This window comes from Papio anubis, unplaced genomic scaffold, assembly GCF_008728515.1.
Source record: "Papio anubis isolate 15944 unplaced genomic scaffold, Panubis1.0 scaffold148, whole genome shotgun sequence".
Lineage (NCBI taxonomy): Eukaryota > Metazoa > Chordata > Mammalia > Primates > Cercopithecidae > Papio > Papio anubis.
The window spans coordinates 135,080-158,240 of record NW_022161447.1 but is presented as its reverse complement, the minus strand read 5'-3'; the positions used below and the strand labels follow the sequence as shown (position 1 = coordinate 158,240).

Here is a 23,161-nt window from a genome sequence, read left to right as displayed (position 1 = left end):
TTTCCTTTCTGATTTATTCCTTGTTCCATTGGTTGTTTAAGAGTGTAGTGTTTAATTTCTACAAATTTCTGTATTTTCCAGTTTTACTTGTGTTCTAGATTTATAATTTTATTCCACTGTGTTAGGAAAGATATTTTGTCTGATATCTATCTTTTGTTTTTGTTTTTTAAGATGGAGTTTCACTCTTGTTGCCCAGGCTAGAGTGCAATGGCACAGTCTCAGCTCACTGCAACCTCTGCCTCCTGGGTTCAAGCAATTCTCCCGCCTCAGCCTCCCAAGTAGCTGGGACTACAGGTGCCCGCCACCATGCCCGGGTATTTTTTGTATTTTAGTAGAGACAGGGTTTCACCATGTTGGCCAGGCTGATCTGGTACTCCTGACCTCAGGTGATCCACCCCGCTAGGCCTCTCAAAGTGCTGGGATTACAGGCATGAGCCACCGTGCCTGGCCTGATATCTATCTTTTAAAATCATTTAAGACACTTAATTTGTGACCTAACAAATGATCTCTCCTGGCAAATGTCTCAGGTGCATTTAAGAAGAATGTATATACTGCTGTGTTGGGTAGAGTGTACTGTATATGTCTGTTATATACAGCTTTTTTGTGTTCTCTATTTCTTTCCTTATCTCCTGTCTGGTTGTTTCACCCATTATTGGGAGTAGAATATTTGATTCTTCAACTATTATTATAGGTCTATTTCTCACTTTATTTCTGTCAGTTTTGTTTCATGCATTTTGATGGTCTGTTATTAGGTGAACTAATATCTGTAATTGTTATGTCTTCTTGCTCTGTTGAACCTTGTATTAACATATAATGTCCTTTCTGTTTCTTGCAAACTTTTTCATTTAATATCTATTTTGCCTGATGTTAGTAGATCCACCCCTGCTCTCTTTTGATCACAGTAGGAATATATCTTTCCATCCTTTCACTTTCAACCTATGTGTTTTATAGCTAAACTGAGTCTCTTGTAAACAGCATACTGCTAGATCAGATTTTTAAAAATGCATTCTGCCAATCTCTATCTTTTGATTGGAAAGTTTAATCCATTTACATTTGAAGCAATTACTGACAAGGAGGGATTTACTCTGTCATTTTGCTACTTGTTTTCTATATAGTTTTTTTGTACCTCATACTCTTTCTTTTCTGTTTAGTTGACTTTTTTTGTAGTGAAATGTTTAAATTTGTTTCTCATTTCCTCTTGTATATATTTATAGCTATTTTCTGTGTTGTTACCATGGTGTCTTAGTCTTTTCAGGCTGCTATAACACTGAGTAATTTATGAAAACAGCAGAAATTTATTTCTTAAATTTGTAGAGGCTGGGAAGTCCAAGATCAAGGCACCAGCAGATATGGTGTCTTGTGAGGGCTCGCTGTCTGCTTCATACATGGTGCCTTCAAACTACAACTTCACATGGTGAAAGGGATGAACAAGCTCCCTTAAGCCTATTTTATAAGGGCACTAATCTCATTCATGAGGGCTCTGCCCTGATGATTTATCATCTCCCCAAAGGCCCAACCTTTTAATACTGTCACATTAGGGTTTAGGTTTTAGCGTATGAATTTTGAGGGACACAAACTTTCAGGCCATAGCCCATAGGAATTACACTTAACATCCTAAAGTTATAACACTATAATTTGATTTTATAGTAGCTTAGATTCAATAACATACAAAATATCTGCTTCTTTACAGCTCTGTCACCACTCCTTTTAGTTGTTGATGTGAACAAATTACATCTTTATATATTGTGTGCCCCAAAACATAAATTAATAAGTCTTTTAAATACACTAGTCTCTTAAATTATGTATAACCCTAAATATATAGTTACAAACCAAAGTTACAATAACACTAGCTTTTAAACTAAAAAATTTAAAAATGTTTTATCTTTAAATCATGTAGAAAACAAAAAAGTATAGTTACAAACTGTTGTTACAATAATATTAGCTTTTATACTTGGCCATATAGTTATCTTTAGTGAGGTCATTGTTTCTTCCTACAGCTTCAAGTTACTGTCTCATGTCCTTTCATTTGAGCCTTTAGGACTCCCTTGTGTATTCTTGCAAGGCAGGTCTAGTGGTAACAAACTCCCTCAGCTTTTGTTTATCTGTGAATATCTTAATTTCTCCCTCACTTTTTAAGAATGGTTTTGCCAGATACAAAATTATTGCTTGACAGTTTTTTTCTTTTAGCATTTGGACTATATGGGCTCACTACTTTCTGGCCTTCAAAGTTCAGATGATAAATTTACTGACAGTCTTACTGAGGATCCCTTGTATGTGAGGAGTCACTTCTCTCTTGCTGCTTTCAAGATTTTCTCTTTGCCTTTTGAAAATTTGATTATGGTGTTTCTTTGGTGTGGCTTTTTAGTTCATCTTACTTTACTGAGCATCTTGGATGTTTATATTCATGCCTTTCAACAGATTTGGGGAGTTTTGATCTATTATTTCTTCAGAGAGTCTTTTTTACCCTTTCACTTTCCTTTCTCCTTCTAGAACTCCCACAATAAGCGTGTTAGTCTGCTTGATGGTCTCCTGCAGGTCTCTTAGGCTTTGTTCACTTTTAATTCTTTTTCCTTTATGTTCTTCTGACTCAATAATTTCAGTTGTCCTATCTTCAAGTTTGTTGATTCTTTCATCTGCCTGCTCAAGTCTGCCTTTTACTCCCTCTAGTAAACTTTTCATTTCATTTGTTGTATTTTTCAGCTCTAGAATGTTTTTTTCCTCTTTATTGATACTTCCATTTTGTTCATACATCATTTTCTTTACTTTCTCCACATTTTCCTTTAGTTCTTTGAGCATCTTTAAGACAGTTGTTTTAAAGTCTTTGTCTAGTAGATCTCCCCTCAGGTCTTTTTTAAGAGCAGTCTCTATTGATGTATTTTTTTTTTTCCTTTGAATGGGCCATACTCTCCTGTTTCTTTGTATGATGTGATTTTTGTTGTTGTTGAAAACTCTACATTTTAATCTAATAATGTAGTAACTCTAGATATCAATTCTCTCTCTCCCCCAGGGTTTGCTGGTTTTTCTTATTGTTTTTGTTCGTTTTATTTTTTTGATTGTTGTAGGCTGTCTCTGTGCTAAGAATCAGCCTGAGGTGTAATCTTAAGGTCTTCTTGGTCTTTTCTGAGCTCGTGCCTTTCCTTGGGCATATGTGGTCACTTTCTAATTTTCATCATATATGTAGTAGCCTTTGAATGTTCATCTTTAATGTTTAGCTCCCAAATGGGAAAAAGAAGAGAAAGGACAGGAGGAACAAAATGGTCACCAGCCCTTGAAATCCCCAGGAGGTCACTTCAGCCAGAGGGAAAGGGATTTACAACAATAAGAGGAGGTACAACAATAAGAGGAGGTGCAACAATGGCTGCCCATCTCTTTATTTGTACCTCTGTGATCAGAAGCAGCAATAAGCAATCAGAGAACAGATTCCCCAGTATCTGGAGGACAGGGATTTTTTTTGTGCCCACCTTGGCTCCGCAAGCTGTGTGCAAGCGGCTCCAGGAACACGTGCCCAGTTGCCTGCCATGGGCTGGGGGGTGGAGGATGAGTAGTTACTATTGTACTAAGAGCACAATTTACTGTCCAAGCTTTCACCTGGAAGTTGCAAGCCTTTAATGAATCCTAGAGTTCCAAAATACATGAGACAAATTACATCAGACAGATTCTGCCAATGCAATTGTTGTCCACAGATTCCTGGTGCTTTCTCCTCTGCCATCTTCTCAGAATGCTCTCTACCTGTTAACAATATTGTGTATATTCTTCCTGTCTTTTTTCCTATGTATATATACTTCTTCCTTAACTACAATCATATGCACAGTTTTGAACCTGTGATTATCTGAGAATCGTTACTGCAATTCTTACATAATCTGTGGTTAGAAAAGGGTAATACTTATCTGCTAGAGGATGTACTTTTTCCTCTGAGGAACTCATCCTAGCTTCCAGGAACCTAGCCTCTTCCTTCTCAGGTCACTTTCCTTGATGTTCCACACAGCTGCAGAATTGCCTGGTTTAACTGCAAGTGACTCTGTAGTCTGTCACATATGATTCAGAAATGGGGGGACTATTGTTCGACTGAATACATGTTTTCAAAGAAACAAAGGACTTTTAAAGATGTGCAGGGAGACGTCGTGTCCAGGTTAGGAAATATTTCTGTTTAAGATGCCCTGGGTGAGACTAAAGGTGTTTCTTCAAGGACTGTCTTATCACAAAAGCAGCTGTCTGGCTTCCCTTCTAGTTCTGTTCATTTCTTGTAGGTACTAGTACTTGAATTGTGACTAAATTTGGCCAAAATCAATTATAACATTGGTGGGGGAAAAAAAACTCCAAGTGTGCTAAAAGAAACCATGTATTCTATAGATGAGAGAGAATGTTGAATTATATTTTATACATGTTATTCAGTTTTTCTCACAGGCCATCATAACTGAGGAAGAATGAGAAGTGATTGGCATGATTGTTGTAGAATGTCAGAGTTGCTAAACTTGCTTCTGTATGTAGTGGTGATTCCAGGGAAGCCCTGCCTTTTGTCACACTTCAGACTTTGAAATGGTGAGTGTTTCATTCTAGCTTGGAACAAAGGTCCACCAAATGGCTTTCCCTGAGGAAAAGGAGTCTGAGGAAAAATATAAAACTGTTAAGGAGAAAGCATACCCTTACCATTTCTGTGCCCCCTAAGGATAATTCCTGGTTTTACATTCAGAGACATGAGTCTTCTGTTACCTGAGAATTTCTGCCTTTGATGTCATCAGAGCTCTGCCCGACTGCCTCTGCTTGGAGCCAGGGACCAGGTGTCCGGCCTGAAGGAAAAAAGAACAATCTCATTATCTATTGGCCCAGGGACTGGGTGTGCATGCTTCACAGAGAAACTTTCTCTAAACCAGCACCTAAAGCAATGAAACCTTCAGGATCCTGGCCCTAGACTGTTTCCACCACTACCATCTTCTACGTCAAAGACGATGGATGCAGAAGAGTCATGTCTAATACACTGAGAAGAGAACAAATTATTAAGGCCCATCATCTAAATGCATGTTAGAACTTCTTTACCAAAATATACCATCTCCAGGGATGCTCATCCATTATCCACAATGTGCCCAGCAATACTAGGGCTGGATAAAAAAGTAAAAGGTGAGTAACTGCTGACATAAAATCAGGCCTCCCATCCATGAGGATCCAAATCATTCTCTCAAGTGTATTGTGCTTAAGTATTACACAAGTTACATATGAATATATTCTTATAGTTAAGAATTCAAATAGTAAAGAAGATAATGGAAAAAAACCCCCAAAGTTCCTCTTCTCTTCTTGTTCCTCCCCCAGTCCCAATTTTCTATCCCAGAGTCACCATGGCTAAAATCTTGGTGCTTATCTCTTCAATTTTTGTTTCTTTTTGGTATTTCCATACATACATCTGTATATATACAGATACATGTTTTGGTTGGTCTACCCAAGTTTAAATCCCCATTCCTAGGTGTTCCAGAACTCTCCCTTCAATTGGTTACTCCAAATGGTGTTTCCTCTGCTGCACTGGTAGGACACCTATCTATTCTGTTTCTGTCATGAACTAGGCATTAAATAATCATGTCCCAAAGTCTCCAGGACAATCCAGATTGCTGTGCTATTTAAAAAGCAACCTGAAAAGCATGAATGTTCATTATAGATTATTTATAATAGTGAACAATTAATGACCTGTGTTCAACACAGGATTTTAGGTAATGTAGGGTTCAGTATTACATGATGGAGTACTAAGCACCTGTTTTTTTATTATTTTATTTTTCATTTCATTTTATTTTTGAGACAAGGTCTCCCTCTGTCTCCCAGGATGAAATGCAGTGATATGATCATGACTCACTGCAGCCTCAACCTTCCGGACTCAAGTGATCCTTCCACCTCAGCCTCCTGTGTAGTTGGGATCACAGGTGTGCATCACCACACTCAGCTAGCTTTTAAAATTTTTTGTAGAGACAAGGTCTCACTATGTTTCCCAGGCTGGTCTCAAACTTCTGGACTTGAGTGATCCTCCCGCCTTTGCCTCCTAAAGTTCTGGGATTACAGGCACGAGCTACTGCACCCTGCAGGAAACTGAATATTTACAAAGACTCATTTTGGAGAAATGAATTTGTGTAAATAGAATGGTAACTATTTTAAAAATTCATTGAGAAATACACAATAATATTCTGAAATGTTTCCTTCTAAGTGGTAGAATCATCATTTAAAAAAAAAACCTCTCTCTCTTTTTTTTTTTTGAGACAGTCTTGCCACAGGCTGGAGTGCAGTGGTGCTATCTCAACTCACTGCAACCTCCGCCTCCCAGGTTCAAGCAATTCTGATTCCTCAGCCTCCTGAGTAGCTAGGACTACAGGCACTTGCCACCATGCCTGGCTAATTTTTTTAAATATTTTTAGTAAAGACAAGGTTTCGCCATGCTTGCCAGGCTTGTCTCGTACTCCTGGGCTCAAGTGATCCTCCCACCTTGGCCTCCGAAAGTGCTGAGATTATAGGCATGAACCACCATGCCTGGTCAAAAAACTCTCTTAAAAAACATTTTTTCGACTTTTCTACAACATACATAATATATGTCATTATAAAAACCTTTTAAGGTAAGGTACAATTTTTTAAATTGGACTATCATGATGAAGGGTCTCTAAAACTTGTAACACATTAATCAAATGGGCACTGTAACTTTCATTAAAACTTTTTAAATTAATGAGTGCACTTGTTCTAGAATAAAGATATTTTAGAGCAAAACATATAGTAACTGCTAGATTTTTAGCTAGTTTATTAACTGAACAAAAAGTAAAAAAATAAAAATAAAAAAAGAAGAAAACACTAATATACAGCCCTTTGTCTAATTCCATAAGAGAGGGTAGACTTGGAAATGATTCTTCTTAGATTTAAGAAATTCCTGTCCACTACAGAAAGACCTTCTAGGCCAAGGGTCTGCAATCTTGGCTTTATTGACATTTGGGCTATATAATTCTCTGTTGTGGGGGTGGTCCTGTGTATTGTAGGATGTTTAACAGCATCCCCAGTCTCTATGCACTAGACACCAGTAGCACACCCTAGCCCCCTGCTCATGGCCACTTGTAACAACCCAAAAATGACTCCAGACATTGCCAAATGTCTCCTGGGAGGCAAAATTTCCCCTGTTTGGGAACCACTAGGCATAAAATAGGCTTCAACATAGGTTAGCAATTCCCACTGGTTTTCTTTCTTTTCTTTTTTTTTTTTTTGAGACAGGGTCTTGCTCGGGAGTGCAGTAGCATGATCTCAGCTTACTGCACCCTCTGCCTCCCAGGCTCAAGCAACCCTGTCACCTCAGCCTCCTGAGTAGCTGGGACTACAGGTGCACACCACCACACCTGGCTAATTTTTTATATTTTTGGTAGTAAAAAATGGGGTTTCAAATAGAAAAATAGAAACATGTAAATAGAAACATGGGGTTTTGCCATGTTGGCCAGGATGGTCTTGAACTCCTGAGCTCAAGCGATCCGCCCACCTCAGCCTTCCAAAGCGTTCGGATTATAGGCATGAGCCATCGCACCTGGCTCTTCCCACTGGTTTTCATAAATATGACAAGAAACAATATCAGAGGGTTTAAAGGGGAATCAGTTTCTCCCTAAAACAGAAAGGCAAACTCTATCTTGTAAAAAACAAACAAACAAACAAAAAAATCACTGCTGCTAGAAGTGAGTAACTGGGACTTAGTCAGGGTTTGTCAGCGTGCTTTTAGTCCAAATATTCCCTTAAAGGGATTTTCCCTTATGAGATGCCACCAGAATCTCAGAATTCAAAAGCAGAGTCATTCTGCTGAAGTACTCCTTCACATGGGCTCCCTTCCCACAGAAGGGCTTTGCAGATTCACCAGATCAGGGGTTTTCACACTTGGGATACTGTAACTCATCAGGAGAAATATCGTTTACTTCTCTCCTCAATCTCAAGCACCTACTGCACTTAAGAGCAGGTTCAGTGGACACTGCTTCTGTCTCGTGTCCACAGATGGTTCCTCTTCCCTCCCATTCATAACCACCCAGAATAACCACCAGCCCTGGGCTGCAATTCCTGCAAGCCAGGGAGGGGGCTTTGAAGCAGACCTAACTGTCAGCTCTGGGCCAACACCGTCTGACTAAGCTATGGGCTGCCCTGGCATCAGAGTGGAGAGGCAGTGCAACGTGGTGCAAGGAGTGCTGGACCCCGAGGCAGAAAACCTGGACTCTAGCCCCAGCTTTGCCACCAGCTGTAAACAGGAGCAGGCCACTTTACTTCTGCCTTGGCTCCTCTAGCTATACAGGAAGGAGTTGGGCTGGCTGACCTCAAAGGGCCTTTCTTGTTCTTACATTGGAGGCTTCTCATGATCTCTAAGTGAAGGAAATGACAAGTGTGATTGGAAATGATCATTCTAGTATCTTCTAGGTTTACACCTTAGAGACCGCGTATCTGGCCTTTCCTCTCATCCCCCACTGTTGCTATCATTGTTCTGGCTGGTATGAGAGCCTCCATCACTCCTTCCTCAACCTCCTCTCCTCATAGAGAACTGAGCCCCCTCAGTCTCTGAGAGAGGTCACCCTACGTACCAGCAGACCTCACTTCCTGTCCACAGGTGCTCGGGCCAGAGGTGAGCTAATCATATTCTCTCTCCCGACAACTTGCAATTTAAAAATTAGATTTCAAGATCGTTAAGAGCAATGTACATGTATTATAAAAACTTGAACTAATTAGTAAAGAAAATGGAAATCACTCGACATTTCACCATTGAGTGCTAACCACTTTTAATATTTTGGTGTACAGGCTGGGCGCAGTGGCTCACACCTGTAATCCCAGCACTTTGGGAGGCTGAGGCAGGCACATCACTTGAGGCCAGGAGTTGGAAACCAGCCTGACCAATGTGGCGAAACCCTAAAATACAAAAGTTAGCTGGGCATGGTGGTGCATGCCTGTAGTCCCAGCTACTCAAGAGGCTGAGGCAGGAGAATTGCTTGAACCTGGGAAGCGGAGGCTGCATTGAGACAAGATCACACCATTGTACTCCAGCCAGGGCAACAGAGTGAGATCTAATCTCTAAATAAATGAATAAGTAAATAAATAAAATATTTTGGTGTGCATATTTCTAGTCTCTTCTCTCTTCTATTTGATCTTCTCCCTTTCTACACAGATATACAAATTTATTTATTTTTAACAAAATGTAGATTTTATTTTATATACTTTTTTGTATACATTTTTTGGTATTGTTTTTATGTAACAAAGTGTTTTTACGTAAAAAGGTAAACATTTTCCCATGTCACTAAATATTTGATAGCACCATTTTTTAATGGTTACATAGCGTTCCATTGTATGGCTCTGCCTGCATTTATTTAACCCGAATACTGGAGATGTGTGCTATTTCCAAATTTTTTATTATGTAAATGGTTCACCAATGCATATATAAGTGAACGTTTTAATTTATTAATTCAACAAATACGTAAGGAGTGTCTGTGTGCCTCACTTTATTCTGAGAGCTGGAAATAAGCCAGTGAATAAAAACTGCTGCAGTCACTGCCATTCAGGGCCTTACACTGTACTGTGGAGGCAGACAAGTAACAGGTAAATAATGTCTGGAGGTGATAAATGCTTTGAAGACAATTAAAAAACAGTGTAAAGAGAATAAAAAGTGATAGGGCAGGAAGAGCTTCTATCTTATACAGGGTAGTCAGGGGAGACCTCTCTGATAAGTTACTGCCATGGATTGAATTGTGTTTCTCCAAAATTCATATGTGGAAGCCCTAGCCCCAGTGTGATGGTATTTGGAGGTGTGGCTTTTGGCAGGTCATTAGGTGTAAGTGAGGTCATGAGGATGCGACCATCATGATGGGATTAGTGCCCTTATAAAATAGGACACCAGGAAGCTTGTGTGGCACCAAGTGTGCACACAGTGAGAAAGTAGCCCTCTGCAAGCCAGGAGGAGAGCCCTCCCCAGAAACTAAATTGACATGCACCTTGATCTTGGACTTCTCAGCCTCCAGAACCATGAGAAAATAAACTTCTGTTGTTTGTGCCACCCAGTCTACAGTATTTTGTTATGGCAGCCTGAGCTAAGACAGGTACCATTTGATCAAAGATCAAGAGAAAGTAGGGAGACAGTCATGTGGATATTTGGAGAAACTATACCAAAAAGTACATAAAATAAAATCTAAATTTTGTAAAAAATAGTTTGTATATTTATGTAGAACAGAAGTTGATCAAATAAAGAGAGAAAAGACCAGAAATATGTACACCAATGTATTAAAAGTGGTTATCGTCACTCAGAATCAGATATCAGAAGGAACAGCAAATGCAGAGCCCAGGAGCAAAAATGTGCTTGGAATGTTCTGGCAGGTGTTGTTAGAGCACAATGAGGTAGGAGGAGAGTGGTGAAAGGGGAGGGAGGCAGTTCACGTAGGTCTTATGAGCTATGATAGGAATTTCCAATTGACTTGAGGCGAGATGGGGATTCCCTGGAGGATTCTGAGCAGAGGGTAGTGACTGGACTTGGGCTGTAGACAAATCACGTGGGCTACAGTGTGAAGCAGTGGAGCCTGTTAGCAGGTTCCAGCAACAATTCGGGTGAGGAATAACAGTGGCTTAGGGCAGAATGGGAGTGGCAGAGGAGGAGAGAGTGATCAGATTCTGGATGCATTTCAAGGACAGACACCCGAGTTCGCTGGTAAGTTGGATGCAGGAGTAGAAGAGAGAAGTCAAAGACAACTCTGAAGTGTGTGGTGTAACAAAAAACTGAGAAGGAGTCAGTGTGCAACGGAAGGAGAAACGAGACAGCTGTCATAAAATCTAAATGAAGAAGTGTTTCAGAAAGAGGGAGTGACGGGCTGAGGCTAGAGCCTCTGACACTGTAGTTGGCAACATGGAGATCCACTGGTGGCCTTGGTAAGAGCGCTTACCATGGTGCAGAGGGGAGAAAGCCTGGGAGGACTTGGCTCCAGAGAGGACAGGGGGCGGGGAAGTGGAGACAGTGTTGGCTAAGAGAAGAGCAGAAAAATGGTTCAGGGACCAGAGTAAGTCCAGGGAGATACTCTGTAGACATTACAGCACATTCATGGGTCACCTTCCACCATGACTGGAAGCTCCTGGAGTCTTCCCAAGAAGCAAATGCTGGCATTGTGCTTTCTGTACAGCCTGCAGAACTGTGAGCCAATTAAACCTCTTTTCTTATAAATTACCCAGTTTTAAGTATTTCTTTATAACAATGTGAGAACAAACTCACACAAGGTTCATCCATGTTGTAGCAATGTATCAGTGCTTCCATCCTATTTTTTGTTGAATCATATTGTATGGCCACACCACATTTTGCTCCTGTGTTCATCAGTTATTTCCACCTTTTAGCTATTGTGCATAGTGCTGCTATGAATATTTATGTATAAGTTCTTGTTTGAACACTAGTTTTAAATTCTTTGTAGCCTATACCCGGGAGTGGAACTGATGGCTCATAATGGTAATTGTATGTTTCACTTATTGAGGAACCTAATGCATTTTAAAAACATTAGGAAAAATAAAACAAAACTAGGCTGGGCGCAGTGGCTTATACCTGTAATCCCAACACTTTGGGAGGCCGAGGCAGGAGGATCACTTGAGGTCAGGAGTTCAAGACCAGCCTGGCCAACAGGATGAAACCCTGTCTGTACTAAAAATACAAAAATTAGCCGGGTGTGGTAGTGCATGTGCTACTTGGGAGACTGAGGCAGGAGAATCACTCGAGCCCAGGAGGCAGAGGTTGCAGTGAGCTAAGATTGCGCCACTGCACTCCAGCCTGGGTGACAGAGTGAGACTGTCTCAAAAAAATGAAACAAAACAAAACACACACACACACACACACACACACACAACAAAAAACTAAACAAAGCCATTCAGTCAATGGAAGAAAACAGCAAACACTTGCAGAGTGGAGACAGTGATGATGGCTAGTGGAAGAGCTAAGCATGTGTGCTCACGTGTGTGTGTCAGAGAGACAGCAAACAAGCAGGCAGGGACAGAGTGCACACAGGCGACCACAGTGCGCGAGAACACACTCATCTGATGGAAACAACACTGTGTCCCAGACCACAAAGAACTCATCTTGGGGAGCCAGGTCAACAGTGAGCAAGAAGAAAACTGGTAAGGAGAAATGTAATCAGACAGGCATACGCCAGATCTGATTCACACTAATATAATTATCAAGGTTCTGCATTAGGGCTCACAGGGATGACAGGAACATGCATATTTAATTTCGCTGGGAGGCTGGTGGAGTACTTCGTGTCCACTGATGCCGCATCAATCTAAAACAGTATCTTAATTTTGAAATTGCACTTGCCCTTTCAAGTCTGTGCAATGTCAGTTCATTTAATAGGCTTTTTAAAAACCTGCTCCTTTGTAAACATCAGGAGATTATTTTTGGTGCACAGACTGCCAACTGCACCCTCCTGGCAAGCTGTGTGCGGTGAGGGGGTATAGCTTTTCTTCTCTTCTTGAGGGTGCCAGTGAGCACCATGGGCATAAAATGCAGCTAGCTGTAGATTAGAACTGACTGAATCTGAAGGTTGAGGGCCCCCACAGCACATTACTGAGAAAGACTGAAGAGCAGAAAGAGGTTTTTAGGAATCTGTTTTCTGGAATGTTTTAGGGCAGATCAGCAAAACATGACCAGCAGACCAAATCCAGCCCACACCTGTTTTTGTAAATAAAGTTTTATTGGAACACAGCCATGCCCATTCATTTATGTATTGTTTGTGGCTACTGATTGATTTAATAATCAGCAGAATTGAGTAGTTACAATCGAGACCTGCATTACTTCAAATATGTATTCTCTGGTCCTTTACAGCAAATGTTTGCTGACCTCTGGTTTAGGGTATAGGTTACAATTAAAAAGCCTTCAGGGCCAAGTGGGTGCAAGGGAAAGCTGTGGGGCTTATGGCATGAACGTGGCCAGTCAGCAAACCCTACCTCAGGGGAAGGAAAGGAGCCTGAATGAGCCAGTAGCTGGGATTCTGTATATGTGCACAGTTATTTCAATACTGCCGATAAGTATAATGAATTAAATTAAGAAAAACAGTATACATTCTTGATTTACAACTTGGTGACAGTATAATAAAAGGAATTCCTTACTTCCCCCCTCAGCTGTCTGTCTAGGTCACCAAGGTCAAATCCCATTTATTAAATGCTTGCGTGGACCTGGATGTCTGGGAGGTACTGAGTTGACCCTGTTCATTGGCAGCTTATAGCCTCCCGTCACACAGACTAGACCTACTTCACACACCCCAGCTGACATCATGGCCATGTCCTTCATTGTTCTATATTTCCATCTCCAAACTAATGGCCAGCAAATCAAGTCCTTGCCCTTGCTCCACCCCATCAGTCCCAGACCTGTATACCCTGCGCTCCACCTGCCACATGGCATTTCCCCCTTGTAGCCCTCTAGCCACCTCCCCTCACCATGAATGATAGGAATCCCATCACCTCCCCCGAAACCTCCAGTTCCTTCTTGGTGTCACATCCTCTATCCAGCCCAAGGCAGGCACTCCTGGGACCCCGGCTCCTCCACCTTTCTTGATCCTATCTGGGCCTGGTTCTCCAAACCCTGATCACTCTGAAGACCTCCTCCATCCATCCTCCCCTCGCACAAACTCTTTTTATTTTTTATTTTTTAAGATGGAATTTTGCTCTTGTTGCCCAAGCTGGAGTGTAATGGCACGATCTTGGCTCACTACGACCTCTGCCTCTCAGGTTCAAGCGATTCTCCTGCCTCAGCCTCCCGAGTAGCTGGGATTACAGGTGTGTGCCACCACACCCGGCTAACTTTGTATTTTTTTAGAGATGGGGTTTCACCATGTTGACCAGACTGGTCTCGAACTCCTGACCTCAGGTGATCCTCCCGCCTCGGCCTCCCAGCACAGGCTCTTATAATGGCTGGCTAACAGGTTCCCTGACCCTGGTCTCTACCTCCTCTGATCAAGCCACTGGTTAACTGTCTCAACCTGCATCTCATTATGTCTGTTTTCAGAGTTCACCACGGCCAAATGGAACTGGCCCTGGTTCAGACAGATGTGGGTTCAAAATTCCTGGCTCTGGCTTTAATCTGCTGTGAGGCTTTAGACAAGTCACTTGGCCTTTTCCCTGTCTGGAAACTCTCTGCATTAAGGACAAATGATAAAGTATGCAAAGCACCTAGAACAGTGCCAGGCACAAACATCCACAGCATCCGCCGCAGGGTCCATGACGGCCCTGGAATTGTCGTCTAGTGTTTTCACTGACAGTTCTTCCCTGCTTACAGGTTCACGCTCCAATGCCTTAGGCGGGACACAGACTATTAGAAGGCACATTTATCTCCTTGTCCTCGCAGGTTCATGTGCAGGCAGCCCCGTGCAGCCTGGCTCCTTCTGGCCCACTCTGAGATCTGGCTGCCTGTTGATGAAGGGGGTCCCTTGGCTCTGCTCTCCCTGCCACGTGGAAAGTCCCGTGAGGCACACTCTGTGACCACAGGGGGCCAGGCTCAGTTTCCTCATGTGTGAGTCCTGCTGCCTGAGGGAGTAAAGGAGCCTAATTCCGGGTGCAGTATTAGGAGGTCTGCTGCTGGGGAACCTAAGGTATGTCCTCCAATAAGAACACGAACACTTAGGTTTTTATCAAGCTGATTCCTGTGCATATTTCACAAGATGGGAAAAGCGGTGTTGTATATGGACACATACACAACACTCCCAACCTTGCACCTCCGGCAGCCTGTATGGTCTTACCCAGCCAGGCACCTTGGGACATATGGTTTGTACATGCACCAAGCACAATCACGCTCTCTCCTGGGTCTGTCCTGTCCTCAGCCTGGATGCCTTCCCACCCACATGGAACTGTGACCCTCTCTCTCTGACTTTCAAGCCCCCAGCATCCACCTGCACCCCCATGCCCACTGAAGTGCCCTTGGCACTCTAAACAATCACTGATTAAGACACTCTTATGGGGTCTAATTCTCATCTATCTCAGGAGTGTGTGTGGTGGGTGCGTGGTGGAGGAGACCTTGTTTCTTACACTCTGCAGCCTCTGGTGCCTGTAGGGTGCCTGCTGTATGACAGGAGGTTCATGTGAGCATGCTGAACTGAGCAGGGATGGGAGATGGACACAGCACTTGTCTTCCTCCATTGCTGGCTCTTCATGTTCTATTTAACCTTCGGTGGGTGGGATTTACCTCCATCCTCCTTCACACTGCTCCCTTTCTCTCTCTCTCAACTCAGAGCAGTTGGTATTTACATATTATTACAAAGGGCACACAAGGTTGTATCTCTAAATGCACAGCCACACAGGCCAGCAGAGAGATGCCCCAGTGGACCCAGAGATGAACATCCACATGAGCACAAGGCAGGCCCGTGTTCCCCCCACCCGAGCACAGGGCAGGCCCACTTTCCCCTGACCAGAGCACAGGGCAGGCCCGTGTTCCCCACACCTGAGCGAAGGGCAGGCCCGTGTTCCCCACACCTGAGCGCAGGGCCGGCCCGTGTTCCCCCCACCTGAGCGCAGGGCAGGCCCGTGTTCCCCGCACCTGAGCGCAGGGCAGGCCCGTGTTCCCCGCACCTGAGCGCAGGGCAGGCCCGTGTTCCCCCCACCTGAGCGCAGGGCAGGCCCGTGTTCCCCGCACCTGAGCGCAGGGCAGGCCCGTGTTCCCCCGCACCTGAGCGCAGGGCAGGCCCGTGTTCCCGGCACCTCAGCGCAGGGCAGGCCCGTGTTCCCCCCACCTGAGCGCAGGGCAGGCCCGTGTTCCCCGCACCTGAGCGCAGGGCAGGCCCGTGTTCCCCGCACCTGAGCGCAGGGCAGGCCCGTGTTCCCCCGCACCTGAGCGCAGGGCAGGCCCGTGTTCCCCGCACCTGAGCGCAGGGCAGGCCCGTGTTCCCCCCACCTGAACACAGGGCAGGCCTGCGCCCCCTCCACCTGAGCACAGGGCCCTGGGTTCCCTCCACCTGAGCACAGGGCAGGCCTGCATTCCCTCTGCTCTGCAGGAAGCTGAGTTCTGCAGAAGGGACTTCACTAAGGTCCCTCTTAAAGGAGATGGGCAAAGAGCCTGGCTCATGATTCCTGGTCTCAGGCTAACCCTGGACACTGATTTTCCATCTGGGGCCACAGAGGTCTGGAATAGGGGTTTACTTAGGATGTGGGGTGGGAATGCATTTGACACTCACTCCATAATGTTGACTCTGGCTCCTTCCCAATCTCTTTGGCCCAGTACCAGACAAGAATTGGCTCCTCCACCTCATCACCTCATTTTCTCTGTCTCTCTCTTTTTTTTTTGGATACAGAGTCTCACTCTGTCACCAACACTGGAGTGTAGTGGCACGATCACAGCTCACTGCAGCCTCCAACTCCTGGGCTCTTCCCACCTCAGGCTCCCAAGAAGCTGGGACTACAGGTGTGCACTACCACACCTGGCTAATATTTTGTAGACATGGAATCTTGCTATGTTTACAAGGCTGGTCTTAAACTCCTGGCCTCATGTGATCCTCCTGCCTCAGCCTCCCAAAGTGCTGGGGTTACAGACATGAGTGACCATGCCTGGCTTATCTCTCTACTCTTAAGGTTGAACAGTTAAGCTGGGTTAAATGTCCTCTCTTAAAGTCTGACCACACAATGAAATCAGGAGGAGGTAGGCCCTTACTGGGCTATTATTCTCAACCTTGGCTGTACGTTGGAATCACCTGGCAGCTTTTAAAAATCCTGACACCTCGATATTCTGATTATATGGTTTAGATGTAGCCTGGCCTTCAGGATTTATAAAAGCTCCTTAGGTCATTCTAATATATAGCCAAGGTTGAGAACCATTGACCTAAGGACATTCTCCATGTCATGATTTGCCAGAGTTCTGTATTAGGGGTTTTCAGGTTCTTCCTCAGCGGTTGATGCAAAATATCCTATTTTGCTGTTGTCTGGGTTTGTTAGTTTCCCTTATCAAACGCTCCAGAGAGAAGAGGGATGAGTGGTAAGTTTAGGCATCCAAATCTGATGCCAAACAGTTACCCTTGGGGTTCTGTAAAAATCTCTAAATGAATACTTAGGTATCAGGAGAAATCAATGTCCTGAAAGTTCCAGAACTATGCACAGCACTACATCCTTGCAGCAGTACAGTGAAATCATGATGTCATCCTTTAGACAGTCTGTGACCAACTGATGCACAGCAGGCGCCTAATTTTGAAGGGTCGGGAAATGCCAGGAGTCTTATCCAGGTGGTACTTACTTCTGGGGATCTTGCTGGGGTAAATCTTCTGGCATGGTTTATATTCATCCGGAGGGGGAAAGTCTTCCACAGAATGGAACGTGAATTTAGACTCAAAGTCATCTGCACACATGTGAAATGGAAAGAGTTACTCAGGTTACTGTCACGACCCAAGCTTTGATCATTTCCAGGAGCACAGAGATTACTCTGACTGCATCCACCATTTTCTGTTTGCCTGCTCAGTGCAAGGATTTTAACGATAGGGCCATTCTCCCTAAGACATCTATTCACCTCTCAAGTTTTACTGGTTGGTTGGGATGGAGGGAAGCTGGAAGAGGGAAATCCAGTCACTCCCTGTCACCCACCCGAACATACTCCAACCAATAACACCTTAAGGAGGCTGCTAAAGGGGTGGAAGTGGCACGGAGCTCTCCAGGGTCCAGAATCAGAGGTGGGGACCCTGGTGCCAACAAGGAACTGGCAAAGCCCCAGCAGTCACCTGAGAAGCTCCTGGGAGGGTTTCGAGGGGAGGGAGAAATGGGCAGAATGACTGGGGAATGGAGGAGCATGGCCTGTGTCTAGGGTGGGACCTGAGCTCCACAAAGCAAACAGCTTCTGCTCTGAGATCTGTTGGCAGGAGGGGAGGGCTCCTGTGACCCTTTCATGGGCTGAGCCCCTGCTTTGTGATCTGGGCCTCTGTCGGACACTAGCCCAGCACACAGAAGGGATCCAAAGATTCCATGGCCGTGATCACATCTGACCCCAGGTGACTTTCCTTCCTACCTCCATACTTGTACTCGAAACGTCCCTCTGCCTGGTGGGCCTTCTATGTATTCTTTCTCTTTATCCATATCATTCTACTCTTTCAGGCTTATGCACTGATTTCTCCATAGACACACAGACATACACACACACACACACAGTTTAAATGTTGCTTCTCTTCCCTTTCTCTAATCTGAATTAGAAGGCTAGAGAGTGAGCCTTGAAACTATGCAGAAAGCCTTGAAAGGAACCCTATTTAACAGAACCTGTGGGCTGGCTGGTGCTGGAGGGAGCCTGTGTTCATGAAAGAAGCATGTACCCTGAGATGGCAGCACTGTGGCCAGCAAACTCTCTCTCCAGAGGTTGGGAGAATCACATTCCTACTGGCAGCCAAACCAGCAGAGGGTGCACCCCACTTACCGATGATGTGCAGGCTTCCATTTCGCAGCTGACCTCCAGGCTGCTGCGTCGGGGTCCAGGCTGTGACCTGCTGGCTCTTGCTTGAAAGCTCTGTGGTGGGTGATCTCGCAGGGGGTGCTGGAGGTGGATTTAGCTTTCCCCCACCGGCCCCTTACAGAGAAGATGATGGTGTATTCAGACACACGGATGGGCACGGTGGATGCTATAACTTTATATGAGATGTTAGGCATTTCCATCTTCAGATGTAATGTGATGTAGTGAGTAAAAGGGCAACCTCTGGAGCCAACCTGTTTGGCACCGAATTGCAGTTCTCCCATTGGGATAAGTAACATAGCCTCTTTGTGTTTTAGTTTCCTCATCTGTAAGATGGGAGTAGTAATAGTACACCCACTTCCCAGGGTTATTGAGAAGATTCAATGAGTCGAATTTAAGTTGAGTGGCATGTAGTAAGTCGTCAATAAATGTTAGCTGCTGCAATAATATTAATGATGGTGATAACCTTCATCATCGGGTACAGCCCAAAGCAGGGAAATCACTGGAGAGTGGTAAGAACAGGAAGGGCTCACTGTAGAAGAGGCCCAGAGGGAGGCTTGAAGAGGGAGCGGTCAGGGGCTTGTTTTGCCCCTGTGTCCCTGCTCGCACTGGTTCTCCAGCACTGCAAATGCTCGTTTCTCCTTCCGGTCCACCTAAATCTTACGTGCCCACCAGGGCCTAACTTGAATCCAACCTACTTCCTCCAGCCTTCTCTGATCATGCCTGAGAAAGGCTCACTATCTCCTTTGCCAATACTTTCCTGTATGGTTCATCTGGTAACAAAAAAATCTGCTATCCTGGCACATCAATGCAGGGGGTCCACTCCTGCTTATTTCTTCAGTGGCACTGCACACATCACTTTGCTTCTTGAAATGATGACAATAACATTATTACTATCTGTGCTAAGATGTTCACAATTACTACCTCTCTCTTTTCCCCCCAAGTTGGGCTAAAGTAGAAATTGCCCTTATTTTGAACATGGACCAACCAAGTTTCACATCCAAAGATGCAAAGAAGAAGGCCAGATATGTATCTCCATCCTGGCCTGGGGCTCACTACTCTGGAGCAGATGAAGGGGCCCCAGCTGCAGCAGGCATTCTCAGTCACCAGCCGCCATCCTCGCGTCTCATGTCCCTTCATCTGCCCGTCTTCCTTTCTCCCTCCCAACTGCCTTCCTTTCCCTTTCTGGTCTTCCCTTTCTGGGCACAAGGATCTATGAGGAATTTACTTGCTCCCACATGCAGGATAAAAGGACTGCAGCCCCTCTTCTGGGTGAACAGCTGCCCCACTGTGTGGTAAGGAAATAATGCTGCTGGAGCTGAAGTTACATGCAAGCCCTTTATGCAAATATCTCATTTCATATTCTTAATAATCCTATGTGAAAGGTGTTATTAGTAGGCCCATTTGTCAAATAAAAAAAATTCAGTATTAAAAAAAACAAACCCAAGTGGTGTGAGTTTCCACAGGAGTGGGTGGGGAACCCAGGATTTGAATTCATAGCCCTCTGAATCAAAAGCCTTGTTTTTGTTGGCCAGGCGCAGTGGCTCACACGTAATCCCAGCACCTTGGGAGGCCGAGGTGGGCTGATCACTTGAAGTCAGGAGTTCAAGACCAGCCTGGCCAACATGGTGAAACCCTGTCTCTACTAAAAATACAAAAACTAGCCAGGCGTGGTGGTGCACGCCTGTAACCCCAGCTGCTCGGAAGGTTGAGGCATGAGAATCACTTTAACCTGGGAGGTGAAGGTTGCAGTGAGCTGAGATCCTGCCACTGCACTCCAGCCTGGGTGGCAGAGTGAACTGTGTCTCAAAAAAAAAAAAAAAAAAAATCTTTGTTTTTTTTTCATCACATCATAAACATTTGAAAATAACAAATATCAAAAGGGGCTTACGAGTACAAATGCTGGCCCTCATGGTGACCAGTCAATTGAAAAGAAAATGACTAAAATCTTACCTCTTGTAATCAAGAGGCTTAAAAATATCCTTGCTCTTTGCACCAGGAATTCCCTTTAAGAAACCAATACTTTTAGAAAAATATCAAAAATGTGGACTAAAATTTCTACGAAAGTATTTCTTGCAATATTATGCATAATAACAAAAAATGGAATCAACTTAGATATCTAACATGAGGAATATGGAATATACTGAAGGTCATTCTTCTAAAGACATTTTAACAATTGGATAAAATTGTTTTTAATATAATATTAAATTAAAAACAGAGCACAAAACTGTATGTGAAAGATGGTACTAACCATGTAAACATGTACATATATTCAGAAAAAAGAATTAAAGAAACCTATCCAAATGGCAGTTTTCATCTCTGGGTGATGTTATTATGGGTGATTTAATTACTTAATTTACTTAGAGACAGCAGCATCTGGCTCTGTGATCCAAGTTGGAGTACAATGGCACAGTCAAAGCTCACCACAGCCTTGAACACCTAGATTCAAACCATCCTCCTGCCTTAGCCTCCCAAGTAGCTGGTACTATAGGTGTCTGCCACCATGCCCACCCAATTTTTTATTTTTATTTTCTGTAGAGATGGGGTTTCGCTATGTTACCCAGGCTGGCCTATAACTCCTGACCTCAAGCCATCTTCATGCATGGGCCTCCCAAAGCAGTGGGATTACGGGTGTGAGCCATCCGTACCTGGTTAATTTCAATTTCCTTCTATTTGCTCTGCAACAAGCTTGAATTATTTTTAATTCAAGAAAACACTTTTAAGAAGCTTTCTGCATCGAAAGATTTTCTAAAAGACACAGGAATATGTGTGTTGTGGTGTGCATGTGGATGTGTGTGTTATGAGTGTGCATATGTTTGAGTGTGTCTGCGTGCGTGGATGTGGGTGTGTCTGTGGACGTGTGGAGGTACTTCCCATTCACAGGGGCACTAAAACTGAATGAAGCCTCCTACTAGAGGGACCAAGGAAATCAGCCATGGGACATGCACACTCAATTCAAATAATCTGTGCTGCATATGTGAAGGAAACATTTTTACTATTTGGCTCAAAATACAGGCCCTCAGTTTTCTTGAGTCAGCTGGAGAACCTGCGAAAACTAAGGCAGAGTGGGAATCCAGTTTACTGAGGGCCGGTGAAGATTCTGGAAAACGCCGGCAAATATAAAAGGAGGCCTGGTTCTGGAAACAAGCCGCACTCATGCCCTGTCCACCTCAGGGAGGAGATCTGGAGTTGGAGGATGGTAGTAAGAATAAATAATCCCTCTCAAGCTCACTGTTGCCAGGCCCTGTTCCAAGCACCTCCAACCTAAAAACTCACTTAATGCTTAATAACAAGCCCAGGAGATAGCAACTATTGCTATCTATCCCCATTTTACAGATGAAGAGAAGGGAGAACAGAGAGGCCAAGTGGTTGCCCAGGGCCACAGAGCTAGAAGGGCAGGGGATCAAGGCCAGGATCCCTTGGTTACAGGCAGCATGATTTTGGGCAAATCTCCCTGCCTCCCTCACCCCTGGTGTCCATCTCTGAAATGAATACCTCCAACAATAAAGTCCTGTGCAACGACAAGATTTTATTGCGCTCCACCAGGGGCAATGGGCCAGGGAGCGCTCCTTACCTGGTCGGCCGTGCCTCTTCTTCTGCAGGAACGTCTGGGAGCCCGGAGGGGCAGGCGGGGCGGGCAAGGCCTGCGCACTGACCTTCTGCGGTGGGGCCTGGAAGCTGGGGGATTTGGGGGGTAGCGGGGGTGGGGCTTCACTGCTGTAATTAGCTCCTGGCAAAGGGGGCGCGGGCAAAGAAGCCCTCGGGGAGCACGAAGCGTAAGTGGGGAGCGGGGGCGGCAGGGGTGGCGGGGCTGGAGGCTCCTGCACATCTTGCGCAGGGCTGGCGGGCTCCGCTTTGAGCCCAGGATACCCGAAAGGTGGGAGGAGAGGGAGCGGGGGCGGGATGGGCGGGAGGTGCAAGGGAGCTAGCTGAGGCTTCACTGCCTTGTCACTAAGAACCGAGGCCGGGGGCAGCGGGGATGGCGTTGGGGGAGGTGGCGGAGGTGGAGGTGGTGGCGCACAGGGGACAGGGGGTGCAACCACCGGGAGGTTCCCTTTGGTCAGTGGGCCAGGTGGGGACACAAGCGGAGTTTTGATGGGGGAGGAAGAGGGAAGGGGCGGGGGTAAGGGTGGCGGCGGAGGGGGTGGGGTGGGAGGGGGCGGGGCAGGCACGTTGGGGCGAGGCGGGGCTGTTCTGGCAGCGCCATGCGCCTCGGAGGTATTGCCTAGCCTGGGAGAGGCAGGCGGGATAAGCGGGCCGCTGATGGTTTTGTTGGGAAGCCTGGGAGAGGGCGCGCGGGAGCCAGGGCCCTGCCCTGTCTTGCCACCTGGAAGTGAAACAGATTCTGGGTTAGCTCGGCAATAAAGAAGGAGAAAGCCCCCGCAGGTAGGCGGCACTCAGGACACTCAAGCCTGCCCGCAGTGAGCTGCACTGTAGACCGCTTTTTCTGCACGTGTCCACTGAGAGGCCTCAGGTACCGCAGCTGTCACACAGAAGGACCAACTGGACCAGCTCCAAGGTCCTTGCCAGCATTAATGACAAGCCCAGGTCAGGCCTCCCGCCCTCCTATCCATTGCCACCTCTGCTGTCATCTGCCTTGGGCCCCTAGTATCCAAGCCGAGGGCCAGGACTGCCCGGGTGTCTTTTGCCCTTCCTAATCAAGGCCCCACTCACACTCATTCACTGACACCTGCTAGGTCCATCAGCCCTTATGCTCTAATTTGGACCCTCAGGTGTACCAACCAGCACTCCTGGCTAGGGAGGTTTTCTTCA

At 45.2% G+C, this 23,161-nt stretch overlaps 1 protein-coding gene across 1 annotated transcript in view; it reads right to left on the bottom strand.

Moving 5' to 3' along the window:
- Nucleotides 1–23,161, bottom strand: part of LOC101003590 (WAS/WASL-interacting protein family member 3) — a 37,664-nt gene that overhangs the window by 6,441 nt on the left and 8,062 nt on the right. The window contains exons 4-7 of the mRNA XM_031661424.1: nucleotides 21,963–22,715; nucleotides 18,356–18,505; nucleotides 17,195–17,296; nucleotides 4,711–4,787 (exon numbers count right to left, since the gene is read on the bottom strand). Of these exons, the coding sequence (XP_031517284.1) occupies nucleotides 4,711–4,787; nucleotides 17,195–17,296; nucleotides 18,356–18,505; nucleotides 21,963–22,715 (1,082 nt within the window). The remainder of the gene's footprint in view (nucleotides 1–4,710; nucleotides 4,788–17,194; nucleotides 17,297–18,355; nucleotides 18,506–21,962; nucleotides 22,716–23,161) is intronic.